The 22,585-nt window shown below is 40.2% G+C and overlaps 1 protein-coding gene across 1 annotated transcript in view; it reads left to right on the top strand.

Moving 5' to 3' along the window:
• Positions 1 to 22,585, top strand: part of morc3.2.L (MORC family CW-type zinc finger 3, gene 2 L homeolog) — a gene marked incomplete at its 5' end in the record, with an annotated part of 47,144 nt that overhangs the window by 5,541 nt on the left and 19,018 nt on the right. The window contains 6 exon segments of the mRNA NM_001093378.1: positions 13,084 to 13,156; positions 13,422 to 13,554; positions 14,744 to 14,958; positions 16,841 to 16,988; positions 18,207 to 18,351; positions 21,640 to 21,771. Coding sequence (NP_001086847.1) covers positions 13,084 to 13,156; positions 13,422 to 13,554; positions 14,744 to 14,958; positions 16,841 to 16,988; positions 18,207 to 18,351; positions 21,640 to 21,771 — 846 coding nt within the window.

The following is a 22,585-nucleotide window of genomic DNA, read 5'->3' as shown; positions in this document are numbered from 1 at the left end:
TAGAAAAGGTGGCAACCCTAGTTGTGGCAGTTAGAAATTCAAACCAGCCAATCAGCCTGTTGTGTGTCACAGGGGGTGGGGCCAGACAAACAGCCTTTTGCGTTTCACCATGGTGGGGCCCATCGCATTTAACTCTTATCAGAGCTGCGATACAGACCTGGTGCAAAAATACCCCAAAGTATCTTGCCACATTAAGGTCCAAAACTTCAATCGATTGTATCCTATTAAGTGTACATTCTCACCCTTCTAAGGAGAATAGGAACACAATGTATATGGATTAAATAGTACAATGGATACTAAGCTTGAAAATCGATATAGTGCTCGAAAAAATGTATCATAAGTAAAAAAAATCCATTGGTGACAGATAGTAGAAATCTGGGACAAACCTTGTAACATTGTATGCGATATAAAGATAAGATGTCGTATGTGGCAGACACTGTGTATGTATCTATTTGTCTTGAGGAATATAACTCAACAAGTGATGTATAATTGGTATCTCACACATGATAATCAAATTGTGTGAATATGGGAGACAGCTTGTACAACCACACTGTATATATGCAGCAAAAACACACATGAAAACATGATATACGTATGACAACAGCTCATATGAATACATTCATGATTATACTCTCGTTCAAGCCTACAGGGCTAAGTGCATTCATATTAAATATCCATTCACTCTCTTTGGATAAAAGGGCTGTTTCGGAATCTCCACCTCTGATTCCCACAGAGATCCATGGCTTTTAGACCATTACTGGAGTGATTGTGGAGTTCTAAATAATGACGGCTTACTGGTGGTAATTTCTTATCTGCTTTAATGAGATCTGGTGCATTCTCGATACTTGAAATATGTTCCGATAATCTTTTTTTTGAAGGCACGATTGGTTTTGCCGGTGTATATCCTTTCACAAGGGCAGATCAACATGTACGCTATGTTATTGGTAGTGCATGTAAATCCCTGTGTGATTCCATGTGTCTTCCCAATTATTATCACTGGACTTTTTTATCTTATTTATCAGTAATAAAAGTTACGTTTTAATGGTGTATAAATACGAGCTTGTGGACAAGCTTTGATGGGAGGGTGCAAATACATGGGTCAGTTCTTTCTCTTTCTTGTTCTCCATGGCATAAGGCTTAGTGCGTACTTGGTATATTGGTAGTGCCGGTTGTGGGGTTCACAATCCCAGTCCCCTCCTTACATTACCTCCCATTTACTTACAGCTGGTATTGCTGCAGGTTGGCCAGTACAAATAAATAGTGCTTGAACCTACCTCCTGCATTAACAGTGTGTATCTCATGAGTATTTTCTCTGTCCATGTAAAACCGGTGGTGGAGAAGAGGGCACTCCTGTATCTGTCATGTATGTAAAGTTACAGATCCGTCTGTCACTGCACATCTGGGTAGGGATTTAAAGTGGACCTGTCACCCAGACTGTGTATCCTGTGCTTGAATGGCTGCCCCCATGCCTACACAGCAGCTTGTTTATATAAACTATAGTAGTACTTATCTGTTATCTACTGTGTATCCTGTGCTTGAATGGCTGTCCCCATGGCTAAACAGCAGCTTGTTTATATAAACTATAGTAGTACTTATCTGTTATCTACTGTGTATCCTGTGCTTGAACCGCTGCCCCATGCCTACACAGCAGCTTGTTTATATAAACTATAGTAGTACTTATCTGTTATCTACTGTGTATCCTGTGCTTGAATCGCTGCCCCATGCCTACACAGCAGCTTGTTTATATAAACTATAGTAGTACTTATCTGTTATCTACTGTGCATCCTGTGCTTGAATGGCTGTCCCCATGGCTAAACAGCAGCTTGTTTATATAAACTATAGTAGTACTTATCTGTTATCTACTGTGTATCCTGTGCTTGAATGGCTGCCCCATGCCTACACAGCAGCTTGTTTATATAAATTATAGTAGTACTTATCTGTTATCTACTGTGTATCCTGTGCTTGAATGGCTGCCCCGATGGCTAAACAGCAGCTTGTTTATATAAACTATAGTAGTACTTATCTGTTATCTACTGTGTATCCTGTGCTTGAATCGCTGCCCCATGCCTACACAGCAGCTTGTTTATATAAACTATAGTAGTACTTATCTGTTATCTACTGTGTATCCTGTGCTTGAATGGCTGCCCCATGCCTACACAGCAGCTTGTTTATATAAACTATAGTAGTACTTATCTGTTATCTACTGTGTATCCTGTGCTTGAATGGCTGCCCCATGCCTACACAGCAGCTTGTTTATATAAATTATAGTAGTACTTATCTGTTATCTACTGTGTATCCTGTGCTTGAATGGCTGCCCCGATGGCTAAACAGCAGCTTGTTTATATTAACTATAGTAGTACTTATCTGTTATCTACTGTGTATCCTGTGCTTGAATGGCTGTCCCCATGGCTAAACAGCAGCTTGTTTATATAAACTATAGTAGTACTTATCTGTTATCTACTGTGTATCCTGTGCTTGAATGGCTGCCCCCATGGCTACACAGCAGCTTGTTTATATAAACTATAGTAGTACTTATCTGTTATCTACTGTGTATCCTGTGCTTGAATGGCTGCCCCCATGGCTACACAGCAGCTTGTTTATATAAACTATAGTAGAGTTTCTAAAGCAAACACACCATTTTTACCAGTGCAGGGCAACAGTACATTATTCTTTGTTTTTTCCTTTAACCCTTTAAGTGCCAGCAGAATTTCACATTTTGGTTACGCGAAATGCCAGCCGTTTTTGAAACATTTTGTGCTCTCTCACTTTAGGGGCATTTTCTGAGGGGAAACCTATAGTTTACCTAGGAAAACTATACATTGTTTTTTCGGTAGAAACTGAGCTTTCTAAATCTGCCTGAGTTTTCATGTATTTCCACCTGTGCAAAAAAATTTATAGTGCTAAATACCAAAAAAAAAAGAAAAATTACCATTTTTCATCGTATATCAATTTATACCAGAAAAATATTTCATTTTACGGATGAAAATCCAACTGATTTGGAAAGCCTTATGTCTCTCGAACGTGCCAATACCAGATATGTATAGTTTTAGGGAGATTTAGGACTTCTGTACCTCAAAAACTCCCGGCAGTATATTGCCGAATTTTGAAAGCACTAAGGCAGAAAACGGCATGCTTTAGATTCCAAGGCAAAAACTCCTGAAACCGTAGGTTTACCCCAGAAAACCATACATTTTTGAAAAGTACACATTCTGCCGATTACAAAATGGGTAACTATGTCTCTCTACTCCCAACTACCAAACATAAAAGCTTGTCTGAACATAGCGGTTTTTCAAAAAAAAATTCAAAATTCTGAAAAATCATTTCAAAGGTTTTATTTTGCTGCTCCGCATATCCCAAACTATATTAGGTACCAAGAAAAAGCACCTGAAATATGATTGCCAGGGGTCCACTGAACAGTTTGATACCCATTATGCATAGGTTTACCAAAGTATCTGGCATTTAGAGACACCAATATGAAGTTAGCACATCCAAATTGATCAGGACTTTACTTCAGCTACTGAGAAATCAACACATTGACTGCATTTTTTTTGGGGTAAAAACACAGAAATATATGTTTACCCCCCAAACCCATATATTTTTGGAAAGTACACATTCTACCGAATCTAAAATGGGTACCCATGCCTTTCTGCTCCAAACTACTGAGTCGCAAGTCTTTCCCAAAATTGTCGGTTTTGGTGAAATATGTGAAAATTGCCTCAAACCTTCAACTTCCCAGCACCATATCACCCATGTATCATTATGCACTAAGAAAAAGCACCCTAAATATGATTGCCATGGTTCCTCTGAACATTTTGGTGGCCATTGTTCATAGGTTTACCAAAGTATCTGGCATTTAGAGGCCCCAAAATGAAGTTAGCGCATACAAACAGTCCCGTGGGTAACTTCAGCTAATGAAAAATCAACACATTGACTGCATTTTTGTGGGGTAAAAACACAGAAATATATGTTTACCCCCAAAACCCATATATTTTTGGAAAGTACACATTCTACCGAATCTAAAATGGGTACCCATGCCTTTCTGCTCCAAACTACTGAGTCGCAAGGCTTTCCCACAATTGTCGGTTTTGGTGAAATATCTGAAAATTGCCTCAAACCTTCAACTTCTCAGCACCATATCACCCATGTATCGTTATGCACCAAGAAAAAGCACCCTAAATATGATTGCCAGGGTTCCTCCAAACAGTTTGGTGGCCATTGTTCATAGGTTTACCAAAGTATCTGGCATTTAGAGGCCCCAAAATGAAGTTAGCGCATACAAACAGTCCCGTGGGTAACTTCAGCTAATGAAAAATCAACACATTGACTGCATTTTTGTGGGGTAAAAACACAGAAATATATGTTTACCCCCCAAACCCATATATTTTTGGAAAGTACACATTCTACCGAATCTAAAATGGGTACCCATGCCTTTCTGCTCCAAACTACTGAGTCGCAAGGCTTTCCCACAATTGTCGGTTTTGGTGAAATAGCTGAAAAATTGCCTCAAAGCTTCAACTTCTCAGCACCATATCACCCATGTATCGTTACGCACCAAGAAAAAGCACCCTAAATATGATTGCCAGGGTTCCTCCAAACAGTTTGGTGGCCATTGTTCATAGGTTTACCAAAGTATCTGGCATTTAGAGGCCTCAAAATGAAGTTAGCGCAGACAAATAGTCCTGTAGGTAACTTCATCTAATGAGAAATCAACACATTGACTGCATTTTTATGGGGTAAAAACACAGAAATATATGTTTACCCCCCAAACCCATATATTTTTGGAAAGTACACATTCTACTGAATCTAAAATGGGTACCCATGCCTTTCTGCTCCAAACTACTGAGTCGCAAGGCTTTCCCAAAGTTGTCAGTTTTGGTGAAATATCTGAAAATTGCCTCAAAGCTTCAACTTCTCAGCACCATATCACCCATGTATCGTTACGCACCAAGAAAAAGCACCCTAAATATGATTGCCAGGGTTCCTCCAAACAGTTTGGTGGCCATTGTTCATAGGTTTACCAAAGTATCTGGCATTTAGAGGCCTCAAAATGAAGTTAGCGCAGACAAATAGTCCTGTAGGTAACTTCATCTAATGAGAAATCAACACATTGACTGCATTTTTATGGGGTAAAAACACAGAAATATATGTTTACCCCCCAAACCCATATATTTTTGGAAAGTACACATTCTACTGAATCTAAAATGGGTACCCATGCCTTTCTGCTCCAAACTACTGAGTCGCAAGGCTTTCCCAAAGTTGTCAGTTTTGGTGAAATATCTGAAAATTGCCTCAAAGCTTCAACTTCCCAGCACTATATCACCCATGTATCATTACGTACTAAGAAAAAGCACCCTAAATATGATTGCCAGGGTTCCTCTGAACAATTTGGTGGCCATTGTTCATAAGTTTACCAAAGTATCTGGCATTTAGAGGCCCCAAAATGAAGTTAGCGCATACAAACAGTTCCGTGGGTAACTTCAGCTAATGAAAAATCAACACATTGACTGCATTTTTGTGGGGTAAAAACACAGAAATATATGTTTGCCCCCCAAAACCCATATAGTTTTGGAAAGTACACATTCTACCGAATCTAAAATGGGTACCCATGCCTTTCTGCTCCAAACTACTGAGTCGCAAGGCTTTGCCAAAATTTGGCGGTTTTGGTGAAATATCTGGAAATTGCCTCAAAGCTTCAACTTTCCAGCATCGTATTGTCCATGTATCATTACCAGCATAAAGCATCCTAAATATAAACATAGGGGTCTACTAAACAGTTTGATGCCCAATGTGCATAGATATACCAAACTTTGTGGCGCACAGAGACCCCCAAATGACAATATGTATAGACATTTTCACGGCTGACGCGCTGGCTGCTTCAATATAACCACCTGGTGTGTGTATTATGCGACATTAGACCACCTAACAGTACAGAGACCCCAGAAAACCATATATTTTCAGAAAGTACACATTCTGACGAATCCAATATGGGTAAATAAGTGTTTCTACTGCAAACTGCCAAACTGCAAAGCAATGCTGAAAATAACAGTTTTTATCAAATTTCAGAAAATCGTCACAAAGCTTGAATTTTACCCCATTATATGCCACACATTTCGTAACTTATCAGCATAAAACATCCTAAATATGAACGCCAGGGGTCTACTGAACACTTTGATGCCCAATATGCATAGATATACCAAACTATGTGGCGCACAGAGACCCCCAAATGACAATAGTGTATATACATTTTCACGGCTGACGCACTGGCTGCTGCAATATAAGCACCTGGTGTGTGTATTATGCAACATTAGACCCCCCTAACAGTACAGAGACCCCAGAAAACCATATATTTTCAGAAAGTACACATTCTGACGAATCCAATATGGGTAAATAAGTGTTTCTACTGCAAACTGCCAAACTGCAAAGCAATGCTGAACATAACGGTTTTTATCAAATTTCTGAAAATCGTCACAAAGCTTGAATTTTACACCATTATATGCCACACATTTCGTAACGTATCAGCATAAAACATCCTAAATATGAACGCCAGGGTCTACTGAACACTTTGATGCCCAATATGCATAGATATACCAAACTATGTGGCGCACAGAGACCCCCAAATGACAATAGTGTATATACATTTTCACGGCTGATGCGCTGGCTGCTGCAATATAAGCACCTGGTGTGTGTATTATGCAACATTAGACCCCCCTAACAGTACAGAGACCCCAGAAAACCATATATTTTCAGAAAGTACACATTCTGACGAATCCAATATGGGTAAATAAGTGTTTCTACTGCAAACTGTCAAACTGCAAAGCAATGCTGAACATAACGGTTTTTATCAAATTTCAGAAAATCGTCACAAAGCTTGAATTTTACCCCATTATATGCCACACATTTCGTAACGTATCAGCATAAAACATCCTAAATATGAACGCCAGGGGTCTACTGAACACTTTGATGCCCAATATGCATAGATATACCAAACTATGTGGCGCACAGAGACCCCCAAATGGCAATAGTGTATATACATTTTCACGGCTGACGCGCTGGCTGCTGCAATATGAGCACCTGGTGTGTGTATTATGCGACATTAGACCCCCCTAACAGTACAGAGACCCCAGAAAACCATATATTTTCAGAAAGTACACATTCTGACGAATCCAATATGGGTAAATAAGTGTTTCTACTGCAAACTGCCAAACTGCAAAGCAATGCTGAACATAACGGTTTTTATCAAATTTCTGAAAATCGTCACAAAGCTTGAATTTTACCCCATTATATGCCACACATTTCGTAACGTATCAGCATAAAACATCCTAAATATGAACGCCAGGGGTCTACTGAACACTTTGATGCCCAATATGCATAGATATACCAAACTATGTGGCGCACAGAGACCCCCAAATGACAATAGTGTATATACATTTTCACGGCTGACGCGCTGGCTGCTGCAATATAAGCACCTGGTGTGTGTATTATGCGACATTAGACCCCCCTAACAGTACAGAGACCCCAGAAAACCATATATTTTCAGAAAGTACACATTCTGTCGAATCCAATATGGGTAAATAAGTGTTTCTACTGCAAACTGCCAAACTGCAAAGCAATGCTGAACATAACGGTTTTTATCAAATTTCTTAAAATCGTCACAAAGCTTCAATTCTACCCCATTATATGCCACACATTTCGTAACTTATCAGCATAAAACATCCTAAATATGAACGCCAGGGGTCTACTGAACACTTTGATGCCCAATATGCATAGATATACCAAACTATGTGGCGCACAGAGACCCCCAAATGGATATATAGTAGAAAAAATTTACAAGGCAAAACAAAATAAGGCAGTAAAGAGTGAAATGCAAAAAAAATCCAATAAAACCACAAAAATCAATGTTTTTTTTTTCCAGACTAGTGTTATCGGCCGTCAGAATCACAGTTTGAATATTTTAGCTGGGCCAAACAGGTTATACGGCTAGAAACAAGTGAACACAACATACGCAGAGCTGAAAATGCAATAAAATGGCTAAAAATTCAATAAAATGGCTAAAAATGCACCAAAATACCCAAAATTGCAATATAATCACCGAAATAACATACAAAAGGTATTGCACAGTACGGTTAGCGAATACGCTATTCGTAATGGCAATAAAACATTTTTTTCAGCCAAAAAAAGAAACGATGCGATAAAAAAAAAAAAAAAAGCCACAATGCCATGTATGTGCGTGTGTACAAATGGTAAATTACATGTTATGTGCGCGTGTGTGTGTGCACGTGTGTGTAAGTGCAGTGAGTGTAAGTGACCCCCCCAATCCCCAAAAATGTATGTGTAAGTGTGTGTAAGTGTGAATCTAAGTGTGTATTACTCTAATAATTGTGTGTTGGTGTGTTTGTGTGTGTAATTGTTGCACTAACCTGAAAAAATCGCTGGAGACTGTTGCAGGCGATCAGGAAGAGCCTCTGGAAGACATCTGCCTCGTGGTTCCTGTCTGTGTGCTGTGGGGGCGGAGATCGTCGATCCGGTGCAGGCTGCAGCAGCAGGACACGTAAGTAACACGTGCCTGCTGCTGTTTTTGGGCCCCTGGGCGATCGCGCCCCAGGGGCCACTCGATCCCCTGCTCTGCTCGTTGCCTAGGGGCAGGGGATCGTGAAGGAGCGGAGCGAGCGGCTCTAACAGCCGCTCCTCCGCTCGCAAACCCGGAAGTGCTGCAGAACGTAGAATCTACGATCTGTGGCACTTTGGTCCTTTGATCCACAGAACGTAGATTCTACGTTCTGTGGCACTTAAAGGGTTAAAACATTTTTTTTTTTTTTTTTTTTTTGGTGTTACTGTTTCTTTGTCCTGTAGAATTCAAAACCACTAGCAGTGCAACTGCTGGAACTCTCTCCTTATTTTCATGTCATTGGCAATGAATCATCTGTTAGTACAGGCATGGGATCCATTATCCAGAAAATTACCGAAAGCTCAATTACCGAAAGGCCATCTCCTATAGACTCCATTTTTCCAAATGTAGATTTCCTAGTAGACTAAAGGTGTGCAGATCCAAATTATGGAAAGATTGGTTATCCAGAAAATCCCTGGTCCTGCGCATTCTGGATAACAGGTCCCATGCCTGTGCCAGCTGCTCCTTATTACTAAATTTAGAGTAATGTGAGAAAAAAGGAATGTAGGAGTTCACTAGATATATTTTCAACTGCAATAATTATACTGGAAATATTTGATAAACAATAATACTAATTGGCCTATGGGTCTGTGCAGTTGTACATTGGGGAATATTTGTAATTAAAAGCTAATTTCACTCGGGCAATTAGTTTCTTTCATAGCACTGCATCACCTGTAACTAATTGCTCCCAATGGAGGAAACCTATTAGAACTGGCTGGGGCACCTTCCCCGTAACCAGTATTGTGAGGGAATTCAAAATCCTACTTTTTATTGCTATAATAACCGGTCATATATTAAAACCACATTCTGTGTTACTAGTGATTAGTTTAGAGACATACTGCACTAGTGGGTGTAGCCCTGTAATACTAATCTAGATGTATTGCTAATTAGCCATGTGAGCTGAAATGGCAAACCCAAACACAGGAAAATATGAATCTTGTGCTTAAGAATTCTTCTAAATTCTGGCATTAGTGAGGTCTGAAATGCTATACTTTTACTCTGCCATTTATCATTAAATGTTTGTAAGGTTATATTTTGTAGGCTTCTAATAATCTATAATATTTTAAAAAAATTACAGTTGTCGGATATATAATTTCCCGGTAATATGAATGATACAAGTTCCCTGTATAACCGTGTGTCTATATATGGTGTCAGAACCCTTCAGTGACTTCTAATATCCTTATCATTTGCAGTAGGGGGTACATTATCCCTTATAATACATGAGTGATACTCAGAGTTCCCTGTATAACTCAGCCTGCAGCCTTGTGCCTTTATATGGTCACAGAACAACCCCTCAGTGACTTCTAATATCCTTATCATTTACAGTAGGGGGTACATTATCCCTTATAATACATGAGTGATACTCAGAGTTCCCTGTATAACTCAGCCTGCAGCCTTGTGCCTTTATATGGTCACAGAACCCCTCAGTGACTTCTAATATCCTTATCATTTACAGTAGGGGGTACATTATCCCTTATAATACATGAGTGATACTCAGAGTTCCCTGTATAACTCAGCCTGCAGCCTTGTGCCTTTATATGGTCACAGAACAACCCCTCAGTGACTTCTAATATCCTTATCATTTACAGTGGGGTACATTATCCCTTATAATACATGAGTGATACTCAGAGTTCCCTGTATAACTCAGCCTGCAGCCTTGTGCCTTTATATGGTCACAGAACAACCCCTCAGTGACTTCTAATATCCTTATCATTTACAGTAGGGGGTACATTATCCCTTATAATACACGAGTGATACTCAGAGTTTCCTGTATAACTCAGCCTGCAGCCTTGTGCCTTTATATGGTCACAGAACAACCCCTCAGTGACTTCTAATATCCTTATCATTTACAGTAGGGGGTACAATATCCCTTATAATACATGAGTGATACTCAGAGTTCCCTGTATAACTCAGCCTGCAGCCTTGTGCCTTTATATGACAACAGATCCCCCTCCCCAATGACTTCTAATATCTTTTTAAGGGATAATGTACCCCAAACTGAAAATAACAATTCTACAGAAATGGAAGTCATGATTGTTGTTTTGAAAACGATTTTGGGCTATATACAAACATACTTGAAAAAAAAAAATTGATTCCTATAAAACAGTACCTGTAATTGATGGAAACTAAACTGCATGAATCCAGTTTTGTGGAAATACAATCCTATTGCCATTATTTAGGGGATTTTTCATCAAAGATAGAGGTTTATCTGGAAATATTAGTTTTTCGAGGGTAGTTTCACTAAAAAAACTAAAATTTTCGGGTTTAAAAAAAAAAATGCCTCAAAGCTGGAAATAGCTTGAATCCGAAAATACTCTAGCTAAAACCTGTCCAGGTCATGTAGAAGTCAATGGCAGAGATCCCTTTACCCATTTGAAGATGTATTTTGCCTTCACGATTTTCTGTTTCTTTTTGTTTGTTTTTTTACGGTGATTTGCGCTCAAAAACTCAATACATTTGAGGTATTCAAGCCCCCCGACTGCATTTTTTTTTTCATAAGTAAGCAACTCGAGTTGTGAGTTTATTTGAGGTAGAAAAAACCTCAGAAACTTGACCTTTGATAAATAACCCCCTTAATGTTTTACTTTTATTTTTTTTTTTTTTTTTAGTAGCGTTAATGTATGGCGATCCAAGTTATCCATAATACTTGGGCTATGGGGTTTTCCAGATAAGGGTTTTCTGCATAATAGATCCCGTATTTGTACAGCAAAACAATCCATTTTTTTTATTCTGAAAGTTTGCTTTCCTCTTCTTTACATTTGCTGCTATCTAGAATTCTTTCCAGAGAGGTGGAACTGTAGATCTAGGGTTGGCAAAAGAGACCGAGAGATGGGATAATAGAAATCCTTCAGTATACATGCAGAACCATGATCATCAAACAAACCAGTAAAGGGCTGTGAAATTCACAAAACTGTAGTAATTTAATCTTGGCTTAAAAGGTACCCGTCACCCAAAAAAATTATTTATAATCCTATTTTATCACATCAGTCAAGCAAAAGGAACTCTAATTACACTATATAAATTATTTGAATCTTGTTTCCTCCAGTCTGGGAATTCATAATTATAACAAGCAGGCAGGTGCCATTTTTGTGGACACTGTTATTAAGACAAGCCTTGTATCATCTCAGAATCTTGTTTGTGCACCAGAATGGGGGACCTGATGTCCATTCCCATGTCCTGGCTACACAATTAAAGAGTGAAAAGAAGGGGGAATGTGGGGAGAACAGCTATTTCTAGGAAGTGCTGAATGGAAAGTGAAAGTAATTGCTTGCCCCGCCTCTATGCCTTGGGCATAGAGGAGGGACAGACAATATTTGATTGACAACTGAGATTTTTAAATGAGTTTACAACATCTATAAATGCTTTAAAAAGAAATAGAAATTGGATTTCATGTTTAATTTGAAAAGGACTTTTATTATACAGCTTTTTGTGTCTGGGTAACAGGTCCACTTTAAAGGGACAGCATACCCCCACTACACCCCCTCCCCCTTTTTCAGTGTTGGTTTAATCAATAAGGCCTTTGCTGTAACTTTTGCGGTAACTTTTACCTTTTATTGTTTTAATTAGGAAACATGTGTTTTTGTTATATTTATGGACTTAATACAAAATATGAAACTAAAGTGACATTCTGATTTCCACAAGCACAACTGAAACAAATCTGTATAAACGAATGCTCCTTTCCCCTGCCTGTTAGATAAACAGCTCTTTATATTGATCCTTTTCCATTGGCTGCTGCTCCATTTTTCTGAAAAGGATAGCTAACCAATGACATCTAGATAATGATTGGGTAGTATGGAATATGTGAGGGCCACATCAGGCCATATATTAGAGTTCTGCGCGGAACCAATTTGTAAGACCCGGCCCGAACTGCAACCCGTATATTTACCCACTTTGATCCGCTACCCGAACCAGACCTGCAACTGCCTTATCTGCAACCCGACCCACAACCTGCCGACCACCATCAAACAGGAAGTGACGGTGCTGCAACCGGTAGTGACGTCATCAAAAGTGGGCAGGAACAGAAGCAAGTCTTGTAAAACTTTAAAAGAAGTAAAATATAGACACTATTACATAAGAAATTAAGATGAGACCCGCGGGTATACCCACATCCTGGAAATACTCCCCTCATTCTGCAGGGTGCCCACTTTTTTTGCGGGTACTCGACCCTCTTCAGGACTTTACCATGTATGCTGTCCACAGTTAACTGCAGTGCTTGGGCTCCACCTGTATGATCCAGTTGGCTTCAGGGCCAAATTGGGGATCAGTCCAATTTGGCCTATGATATAGGACACCAAATGAGTAATGATGCACTGTATTTGGGATATGTGTATGTCTATCTTATTGTAGCTCAATATAATTCAATCTGTATTCTGTTTGTCTGTATCTGAATTTCTCATTTGCTGTACTGTGTCTTTCAGCTAAACCCCAAGTTCCTGCACACCAACTCCACAAGTCACACGTGGCCTTTTAGCGCAGTCGCTGAACTTATAGGTAAGTGTCACTTCATTCCTGTGCTGACTGTGTTATTTTAGAGTCTTCTATGTATATATAGATCCTCATTGCAGTTACAAAACCCAGGACATTCATGGCCTTTATTGGTAGTCCAGCCAGTGTCGTTTGCTTGACCCGCTTTTTTTTTTTTTTTTTTTATTTAGAAAGTTTCTGATTTCAGTATGCTGAAACTTGTTAAATTATAATTTTTGCGATAGAAATGTTAAATTTAAAGGGGAACTATCTTTCTTTTATCTATTTTCAGATAATGCCTATGATCCTGATGTTAATTCCAAGCAAATATGGATTGATAAAACTGTCATGAAAAGCAATATATGTCTGACATTTACAGACAGTGGAAATGGCATGACTATGGACAAGCTGCACAAGATGCTCAGGTAGGTTATCTTCTTTACAGGTTTATGGTGGCCATACATGGTGACCCCGCCAAACGAGTGGTCCTTATCGTGTATGGCCACCATAAGCGGATCTTTCCCCGATATGCCCACCAACAGCAGGTTAATAGGGCCTAGGGCCAAACAATCGGATTATACAAAAGTAAATGGGCGCTGACGGATTGTAGGCAGTTGATTAATATCAGACCAATATCGGCAGCTTGCCATGCATGGCCACCCTTAGTCTGCTAGACTGCAGTCCGCACATTAAACGAGCAGGTAACACTGCACATTTGAATGCCTGTGTGCCGATCTCTAGCATAAGGGAGGCTGCCGGATCCTCTGGGATTGAGCACCGGGCTGATCTGGTGAAGGGTGTGCGTCGGTTCTCTCTACCTTGGTGACACCCTTAGTCTGCAGCAGCATGACTGGTTGCTAGGGTCTCTGAACTCTAAATAAATGAGCCTCTTGGTTGCCAAATGCAGGAGGTGGTTTTGATCAAGAGTGGCAGCTATCTGTCACACTTTGCCCCATACAGAATGGCAGTATTATTAATTCGCACTCTGTTGTCCTAGTTTCTCAGTTTTAAGTATCCACATATCTCACAGTGCTGCCAAAGACGAGCCTTTGCAAATAAGTAGAAGGCAATGGGTTTGTAATTGATAGAGTAGGACAGTTGAAGGGATTAACAAAAAAAAAATAGATTTAAAGAGCATATAAGAAAGCGAAAGTGCAGGGGACAAATTTAGCAGCACTTATTAAAATTAATCAATACCATTCCTTAATGCAACCAATTAGAATTAATTTGATCAGTCTACTAAAGTTATAAAAATGAAAGCATAGATCTCATTGGTTGTGTTAGTTACCGTATTTCAGCACATACGTTTGCAGTCATTCCACCTTAGGGAGCACAGCATTTGATAGAATAAGAGAGCAACAAACTAGGAAGGGGAAGAAGAAAAGGGGATAAAGTATTCGTTAAAGGGAACGGTGGGAGTGAAGGGCAGAGCAAAAGGAGGTGTTTGAGGTGTGAGATTCACTAAGGAAACAGGGCAGGTAGAAGCAGGAGGGTAGAGAGAAAAAGAGAAAGAAAAGACATTACCGTTAATAGTGCCCATAACTGATGTATGATTGATGACAATAACAGTGGGAATAGATGTTTTCTCATTCCCTTTCTAATCCTTTCCATCAGCTTTGGCTTCAGTGATAAAGTTGCTGTGCATGGCCATGTTCCTGTAGGACTTTATGGAAACGGGTTCAAGTCAGGATCCATGCGGCTGGGAAAAGACGCCATTGTCTTCACCAAAAATGAATCTGGCATGCATGTGGGCATGTTATCCCAATCCTACTTGGAGAAGATCAACGCAGAGCACGTACTGGTCCCGATCATATCATTCGACCAGCATAATATCCTTCCATGGCAATGTAAAGACTGACTGTCTGGAAATGTTATTCATACTGCGTAGGGTTGATTAAGTACATGTCTGTGTTTTTGCAAAAGGAAAGGGGAACAAGTACGGGGTCACTGGGCAGGCCTAACAAATTTACACTTCTCCCTTAAAAATAAGTGAATGTAAAATTGATGAGGATTCTTTTCTAAGCACTTTTGCAATGTACATTTATTATTTTTTTTAATTACAAGATATTAAAGGTAAAATGTACTGTTAAAGGAGAAGGAAATTCCCTGGGGGCAAAAACCCTCCCCTGTGTTGTTCCTCCTCCCCCCCCGGGCGAATGCCCCTAACTTGTTACTCACCCCTCTGCACCCCTCTCCCACATGCGCAGTAGATCAGTACCGGTAAATGCTCCTACTGCGCATGCGCCAGAAGATGTCGATTAATCCAGGAAGAAGACCGCTTGGGAGAAGATTTCGCCTGTGAACTCTGTGGACAGGACCTGCGCAGAGAGGTGAGTAACAAGTTAGGGGCATTTGCCCGGGGGGACAGATAGGCCAGGGTGGGGAGGGGGTAGGGATTTTTGTGCCCAGGGGGTTTCCTTCTCCTTTAAAGGGGAGCTATTGTGAAAATGAAAATTTAATATTCGCTACAGCATATAAGAAACTTTCTAAATACATTCATTTAAAAATTCTGTACCACTTCTGAAATAAAACATGAAAATGCAAATTAGACCACACTTTCTTTTTCTGCCCAAGTTAATAGCTGGGTGCACGTCTAGTAGCCTATTCACAAGGGCTACTCCAAAGTATCCAAATTTTCGTCCAGTAGACAGCACTCCCTTTTCAATAAAACCGTCTTTATTCTTTTTTGGACAGCAACATCATGCAACGTTTCGAGTGGCACTCCACTCTTTGTCAAGCATGGAGTGCCACTCAAAACGTTGCATGATGTTGCTGTCCAAAAAAGGAATAAAGACGGTTTTATTGAAAAGGGAGTGCTGTCTACTGGATGAAAATCTGCTTCTGAAATAATCCAGTTTATCTTCACTATTCCTCTCTCAGCATCTGTTTCTCCTCATTCTGTCCTCATTCAGGAGTTGGGTATCAGATGAATGATCCAATATATCTTATAGGGGGGCTCCTTTTGCCTAAAAGATGTATTAAAGTGCACTCTATTAAAATCACCAGAAATCCTCTCTCTCTACATGCATAATTTGTGCAAAAGGCAGTGATTTTGTTTGTACAGGAATCAGTTATTTGAGTGAGCTCTAATACATTGCTAGGAAAGGAAGCCCCCCTATAAAGATATATTGGATCATTCATCTGACACACAACTGCTGCATGAAGACAGGTCGGAAAATGTCCAGCAGGTGGCACGTTAACAGTACATGTATCCTTTAATATCTTGGGATTAAAAAAAAATAATAATGTGCATTGCAAAAGCGCTTAGAATAGCACACATCAATTTTGCATTCACTTATTTTTAAGGTTGAAAGTCGTTTTTTTTTGTTTTTTTTTAAATTGTGCATCACAATTATCATCTGTGCTGTTTGTTGTGTTTGCTCTCTCTTACATGAAAAGATCTTTTCAATGAAAACTACCATGCTTTATAGAGACCGTGCAGATTGTGATCATTGTATGTAACATTTTTGGCATATTCTTTTATTACTGTCTCTTTAATCCGTATTGTCAGCGGGTTCTATGGTGTTTGCTGAACTATAGTTAACAGAAACTTCAACCGACTCTGTTATAGCTCAGCTGCCATAGCAGGGTTTCAATCAAATATATGTAAATGATCACATTCACTTCAGTTTGTATTTGTTTCACTTGCATTCTTCTGCCATCAGATCTTCAGTGCACTGTTATGTTAAGAGTCCTTAACTGATGTCTAACAGCAGCTTGTACAGACGCCTGATTCAGAGGCAAATCTACAGGCAATAACCACTTACTCTCTGCTGAACAGTGAGACAGAGCTCTTAGCTGAACTGGATGCCATTACTGGCCGGAAGGGAACGAGGATCATTATCTGGAACCTGCGAAGGTATATATTTTACATTGTGTGCTAATGGCAGAATGACTCACTGCCACCCACTCTTATTCTATGCAGGCATTCTTTTCGTGGGTGTACCTATTTGAACTTTATTCACTCGACTTGAATTGAAGCAGAATCACGCCTGAATCAACGTTAAAATCATGACCGATGTTACAATTACAAAGGACTTTGATTTTGTATGCACATAGATATGTGAAAGATAGTGGATAAAGTATGACATCCTTAGAAGCTGGTAGTGAAAGTGCTCTGCTTACAGGTATAGATTATAAGTTGTATTCGTACCCTGTGTTAAATAAAATCAGTATGGGACCTGTTATCCAGAATGCTCGGGGCCTGGGGGTTTCCAGATAAAGGATCTTTCTGTAATTTGGATCTCATACCTCACTAGAAAATCATGTAAACATTAAATAAACCCAATAGCCTGCTTCCAATAAGGATTACTTATATCTTAGTTTGGATCAAGTACACGGTACTGTTTTATAATTGCAGAGAAAATCCTTTTTAAAAAATTTGAATTATTTGGATAAAATTAAATCTGTGGGAGGCGGCCTTTATGGATAATGGGTTTCCAGATAACGGATCTGATTCCCATACCTCTATTGTCTTTCCCGTGCTGCAGCTCCTCCTATTCTCTCCATGTTGAAGGAATTATTCAGTGTTAAAAAAAAAAAAATAGGTAAATATTTTATTTTGCTATTAACCGTGTTTAACCCTATGTAAATCTCAATGCTACATTTCTCAGCAGTCTTCTGGTGCAATTAACTGTTCAATATAGTAGCAGTTTTTACTTTACTCATGGCATGACTGTGTATCCTGAGAAGGCTAGAGAGAACGGCAAAAACTTAAAGGAATTGTTCAGTGTAAAAATAAAAACTGGGTAAATAGGCTGTGCTAAATAAAAAAAATTTCTAATATAGTTAGTGAGCCAAAAATGTAATGTTTAAAGATAAAATGAATTTTTAGCACCATGTAAAAGCAACACCGTATATTACTCATACTTGCCTATAAAATTAGGGTATTTTCATGCATCTTATGTCTCCTTTAAGAATATTACAAAATCTCCCCTGAGCCATAGTGTTCTGACCTGCTGTACCCCCACTATGATTTACACTTTGGATTGGATTAATGGATAATACTTACAGGCACTATTGTTCTTCAACCCTTTTTTTCAGTGTTATTAATTAAATTTATTTCCTTTTATCTTAGGGACAAACGTGGGAGCCCAGAATTCGACTTTGATTATGATAAATATGACATCCTGATACCTGCCGAGACTGACGGTACGAAGAGAGGCTATAAAAAGCAGGAAAGAGTGGACCAGGTTGCCCCCGACAGCGACTATTCTTTACGAGTATGTATGAGTCACACTGTCTGTAATTAACCTAATGTCTAACAAATTGACAAGTACAAGACTAAAAGGAGTGGCATAGGTGACTTATTATCAAGGGCATATTTGGATGTAGAAGAAGGGCATCCTCCTCCACCAGTTCTTTTGCCAGACATTGCAGCATGCAAGTGTCCTGCTTTGGGGTTGGAGGCTAACGGAAAAAGATACCTGTGTAGGCCCCTGTTCAATGCTCCCCTAAAGCTGCTGTCCTAGACACTGATAAAAGGGTGGTAATCACAGCAGAAAAGCCTGAGGTACACACTGTTGTGAGCATATCCCTTGTAGAACAAGCTTTAAAGGAATTGTTCAGTGTAAAAATAAAAACTGGGTAAATAGGCTGTGCAAAATAAAAAATGTTTCTAATATAGTTAGGCAAAAATGTAATGTATAAAGGCTGGAGTGACTGGATGTGTAATATAACAGCTACAACACTACTTCCTGCTTTTCATTGTACGATTCACTGTGCACAAACCATACTTGTTGGGTCACATGAGCCAATTAACAGACAGAGTTCTGTCTTTTGCTTCACTTCTTCCTGTTCTAGTTAGAGCTGCAGTATTTCAGGTCAGGTGATCTCTGAAGCTGCACACAGACCATCACAAAATGGTGGCTCAAGGCTAGAGATGTAAAAGGGCAATATTTACTTAAATATATATACCAGTTTGGTAAGATTCTTTAATATGCCACTTAATATGATACAAATAAATCTTTCTCTACTTCTGCTTGGGGGACACAGGGAACCATGGGGTATAGCTGATGCCATTAGGAGGTAGGACACAACAATAAGGAAAAACTAGCTCCTCCTCCACTAGCTATACCCCCCAGCGGGCGGAGCCTAAATCAGTTTTTTGTTGTGTCCTCAGGAGGTCAGGATATGTCCTGCCATTCTCTTCAAGATACTGTTTTATTCTGACACATGGGATAGACAAGACACCTACACTGTGTAGGATGCCTCTACATGTCTTCTCCCAACGCTTGAAGTGTTCCTGGGGTTGTTCAGCCAAGCAGCTCTGACCACCCAGCATAAATACCCTGTCCCTCGTGTGTAGGAAGGGTTAACTGGCCAGGACACAGACGGTATTGTGGGAACAGGAGGAAGCAAGTATATATCTTCCCTTGGTCCCCTTACCCAACACACAGCTAACAGGCATATCAGCTTCAGAGCAGCGAGCCGCACGAAAGGCAAAGCTATTAAGCATCACCCTCTGCCGTAAATCTCACATATCACATTATGTCTGAGGAGAACAGGGAGACCCTCTTTACTAGGGGGTCCCCCGTCACCTCTGTCAGATACTTGGCCTGTGCCAAGTGTCGCAAAAGACTGCCCTCAGGGCATAAAGAACCAATATGTTCCAAATGCAAACTAGCTGTGCCGGTTGCGGAACTCCCAGGTCCTGCACCTGCCCACTGACACAAGAAAACTGGTCAGTCAGGATCATACACCACCAGACAAGAGATGGCTGTTCCAACCAGCGCTCAACCCACTCCTGCAGACTGGGCAGCCCAGTAGGCCTCAGGTATACCTAAACTAGCGCTGTCACTACATAGACTCTTATCTTGCATAGACAACCCCAGGCACAGGGGGGTCCAAGTGCAGGGCACCCTCCCCTTCAGAAGACAAAAGTACTGATAACTCCAGGGAGCACTCACCAGCACCCCTGGATGGAGGGGAGGGTTTGTGCCTATCTGATGGTGAGCTATCCCACAGCTCAGACCTTCAAGAAGAAGAAGAACCAACAAAGTTTTCTTCTGAAGCAGTGGATGCCCTAATCGTCTCTATGTTGGAAACCTCTAAGGTGCTTTTTAAGAGAAATAGTAGATCTTCTCCAAATTTTCCTACTCACTCTCAGCTGGAGCAAATAATTCAACATGAATGGGACAAACCTGAAAGCAGTTTTCAACCAAACCGTAGATTCCTCAAGTTATACCCGTTTGCTACGGACACTACAGAAAAGTGGGCTTCACCACCTTCAGTGGATGCTCCTGTCTCATGGCTATCTAAGAACACGGCATTACCAGTCCCCGATGCCTCCTCCTTTAAAGATCATATGGATAAGAAAAAGGATGGTTCCTACGATAGCTTTTTTCAGCCGCTGGCACTGCGGTTCGTCCTATTTTGGCCAATTCGTGGGTAAGCAGAGTAGTTCAAACTTGGTCAGACTCTCTGGTTCAAGTAACTGTCAGGAGTCCCACGTCAGGAGCTCTCTCAATTAGCAGCCCAGATCAAGGAAGCAAATGAAATATATATATGCAAAGCTGCTCTTGATGCGATGCAAGTAGTCGGCAGAGCTTCAGCGCTCTCGATAGCTGCTCGAAAATCTCTTTGGATGAAATTATGGTCGGCTGACTTATCATCCAAAAAGTCACTAACTTCATTGCCATTCAAAGGAAAACTCTTGTTTGGTTCAGATCTTGATAAGATCATCAGCCAAGTGACGGGAGGAAAGGGCACTCTACTCCCCCAACCAAAAGCACGCTCTTCCTTTCGCAGAGGGAAGTTTTTTCGCCCATCACAAAGCAAGAATACAAGACACTCTCCACGGTGGGTTCTTCCACTTAGGGCCTCGACCCACCCCCCAAGCAGAAGTAGAGAAAAGGAGATTTTGTGTACTCGCTGTAAAATCTCTTTCTCTGGTAGCTTGGGTGACACAGGGCTTCCCTCCCTGTAAGGAGGCCCTCTTCTGTTGTTCTAAGTTATATATGTGATAAGTTTAAAGTTACATTGTTCAAGGTACTTAATTACTACCTATTTCCTTCCTTCTTTGGGACAAAACTGATCTATGCTCCGTCCGCTGGGGGGTATAGCCAGTGGAGGAGGAGCTAGTTTTTCCTTATTGTTGTGCCCTACCTCTTAATGGCAGCAGCTATATCCCATGGTTCCCTGTGTCCCCCAAGCTACCAGAGAGAGATTTTACAGTGAATATACAAAATCTCCTTGTTGCTTAAGTATTCATTTTGGAGGTATAGATTTCCTTTTAAGACAAGTGTTCCTTTAAGAGACATTCCCCATTTTGTTTCTTTGAATTTAAATTTGGTTTAGGGCCATAGAAAAAAAATATTTATATATACTGTCCTGTAAATCCCAGCTGTCTCTTTATACTCTAAAACATTAGCAGTTGGCTACAACTAGCAGGTTAAGTGTCTCATACAATTCATTTGGAGACAGTCTCCAGCTCTGGGGAAAATTGTTCTCTGCATATAGAATATCCAGCATCATATAACTAAATTGTCTCCAATTTCTTTCTTTCACAGGCTTACTGTAGCATTTTATATCTAAAACCAAGAATGCAGATTGTTTTGAGAGGACAAAAGGTTCAAACACAACTGGTCTGTAAAAGCCTTGCGCTCATAGAAAAAGATGTCTACAGGCCACAGTTTTTGCAAGTATCCTTTTTTTGTTGTGTTTGTTTTTTTAATGTATCTGAACACAAGACTGCATTCAACTGTATTTGTTTCATGGAAATATTAAAGGACAAGAAAGGCAGTTTTAGGCTAATTCTTCATTTTGATATTACTGATATAAAAAGGAATATGCCTAGAAATTACCTATTTTATGTGCTGAAGATACAGTACCAACCTAGAGGTTCTGCATCCCAATAACAATCCCAGTCCAGGGTGTGGACGAGCGCCGCAGCCCTGAGAAGGACCCAAGTGTGATTGATGTGGTGCCAATTACATCAGAAAACAGGGCCTCCCGTGTCTGCATGCAATGTTCTTCTCTGTGGCTGTGGTTCATTAGAGAAAAAAAAAATAGACAGAGTGCCGGTGGCTCCTCAAGCCATCAATATGGATCGGAGCACAGGAAGTTTATCGAAAGGGAGGAACGACATAGCGTATAAAGCAATTGAGAGTAGAGTTGAACAAAAACGTATATATAACAGTCTTTCTTCAATTTTATTGGATGAGGAATGGATTAATGAATCAATTTGACTGGATTTAGCTGGATTTGAGCAGACCGTGTCTCTGAACAGCTCAGAATTCATTCTTGTGCTTCTGTCCTGTGTCACATGATGGATCAACACTAGTGTCCCAGTGCCACTGGCAGCCATGCACGCCCAAGCCATCACACTGCCTCCCAAATGTTTTATACAGAACTGTGCTATGCTTTGGATCATCAGCTGTTCCACGCCTTCTCCAGACTTTTTTCTTGCCATCATTCTGGTAGAGGTTGATCTTGGTTTCATCTTTCCAAAGAATA

This window comes from Xenopus laevis, chromosome 2L, assembly GCF_017654675.1.
Source record: "Xenopus laevis strain J_2021 chromosome 2L, Xenopus_laevis_v10.1, whole genome shotgun sequence".
NCBI lineage: Eukaryota > Metazoa > Chordata > Amphibia > Anura > Pipidae > Xenopus > Xenopus laevis.
This window is presented reverse-complemented; position numbering and strand designations above follow the sequence as displayed.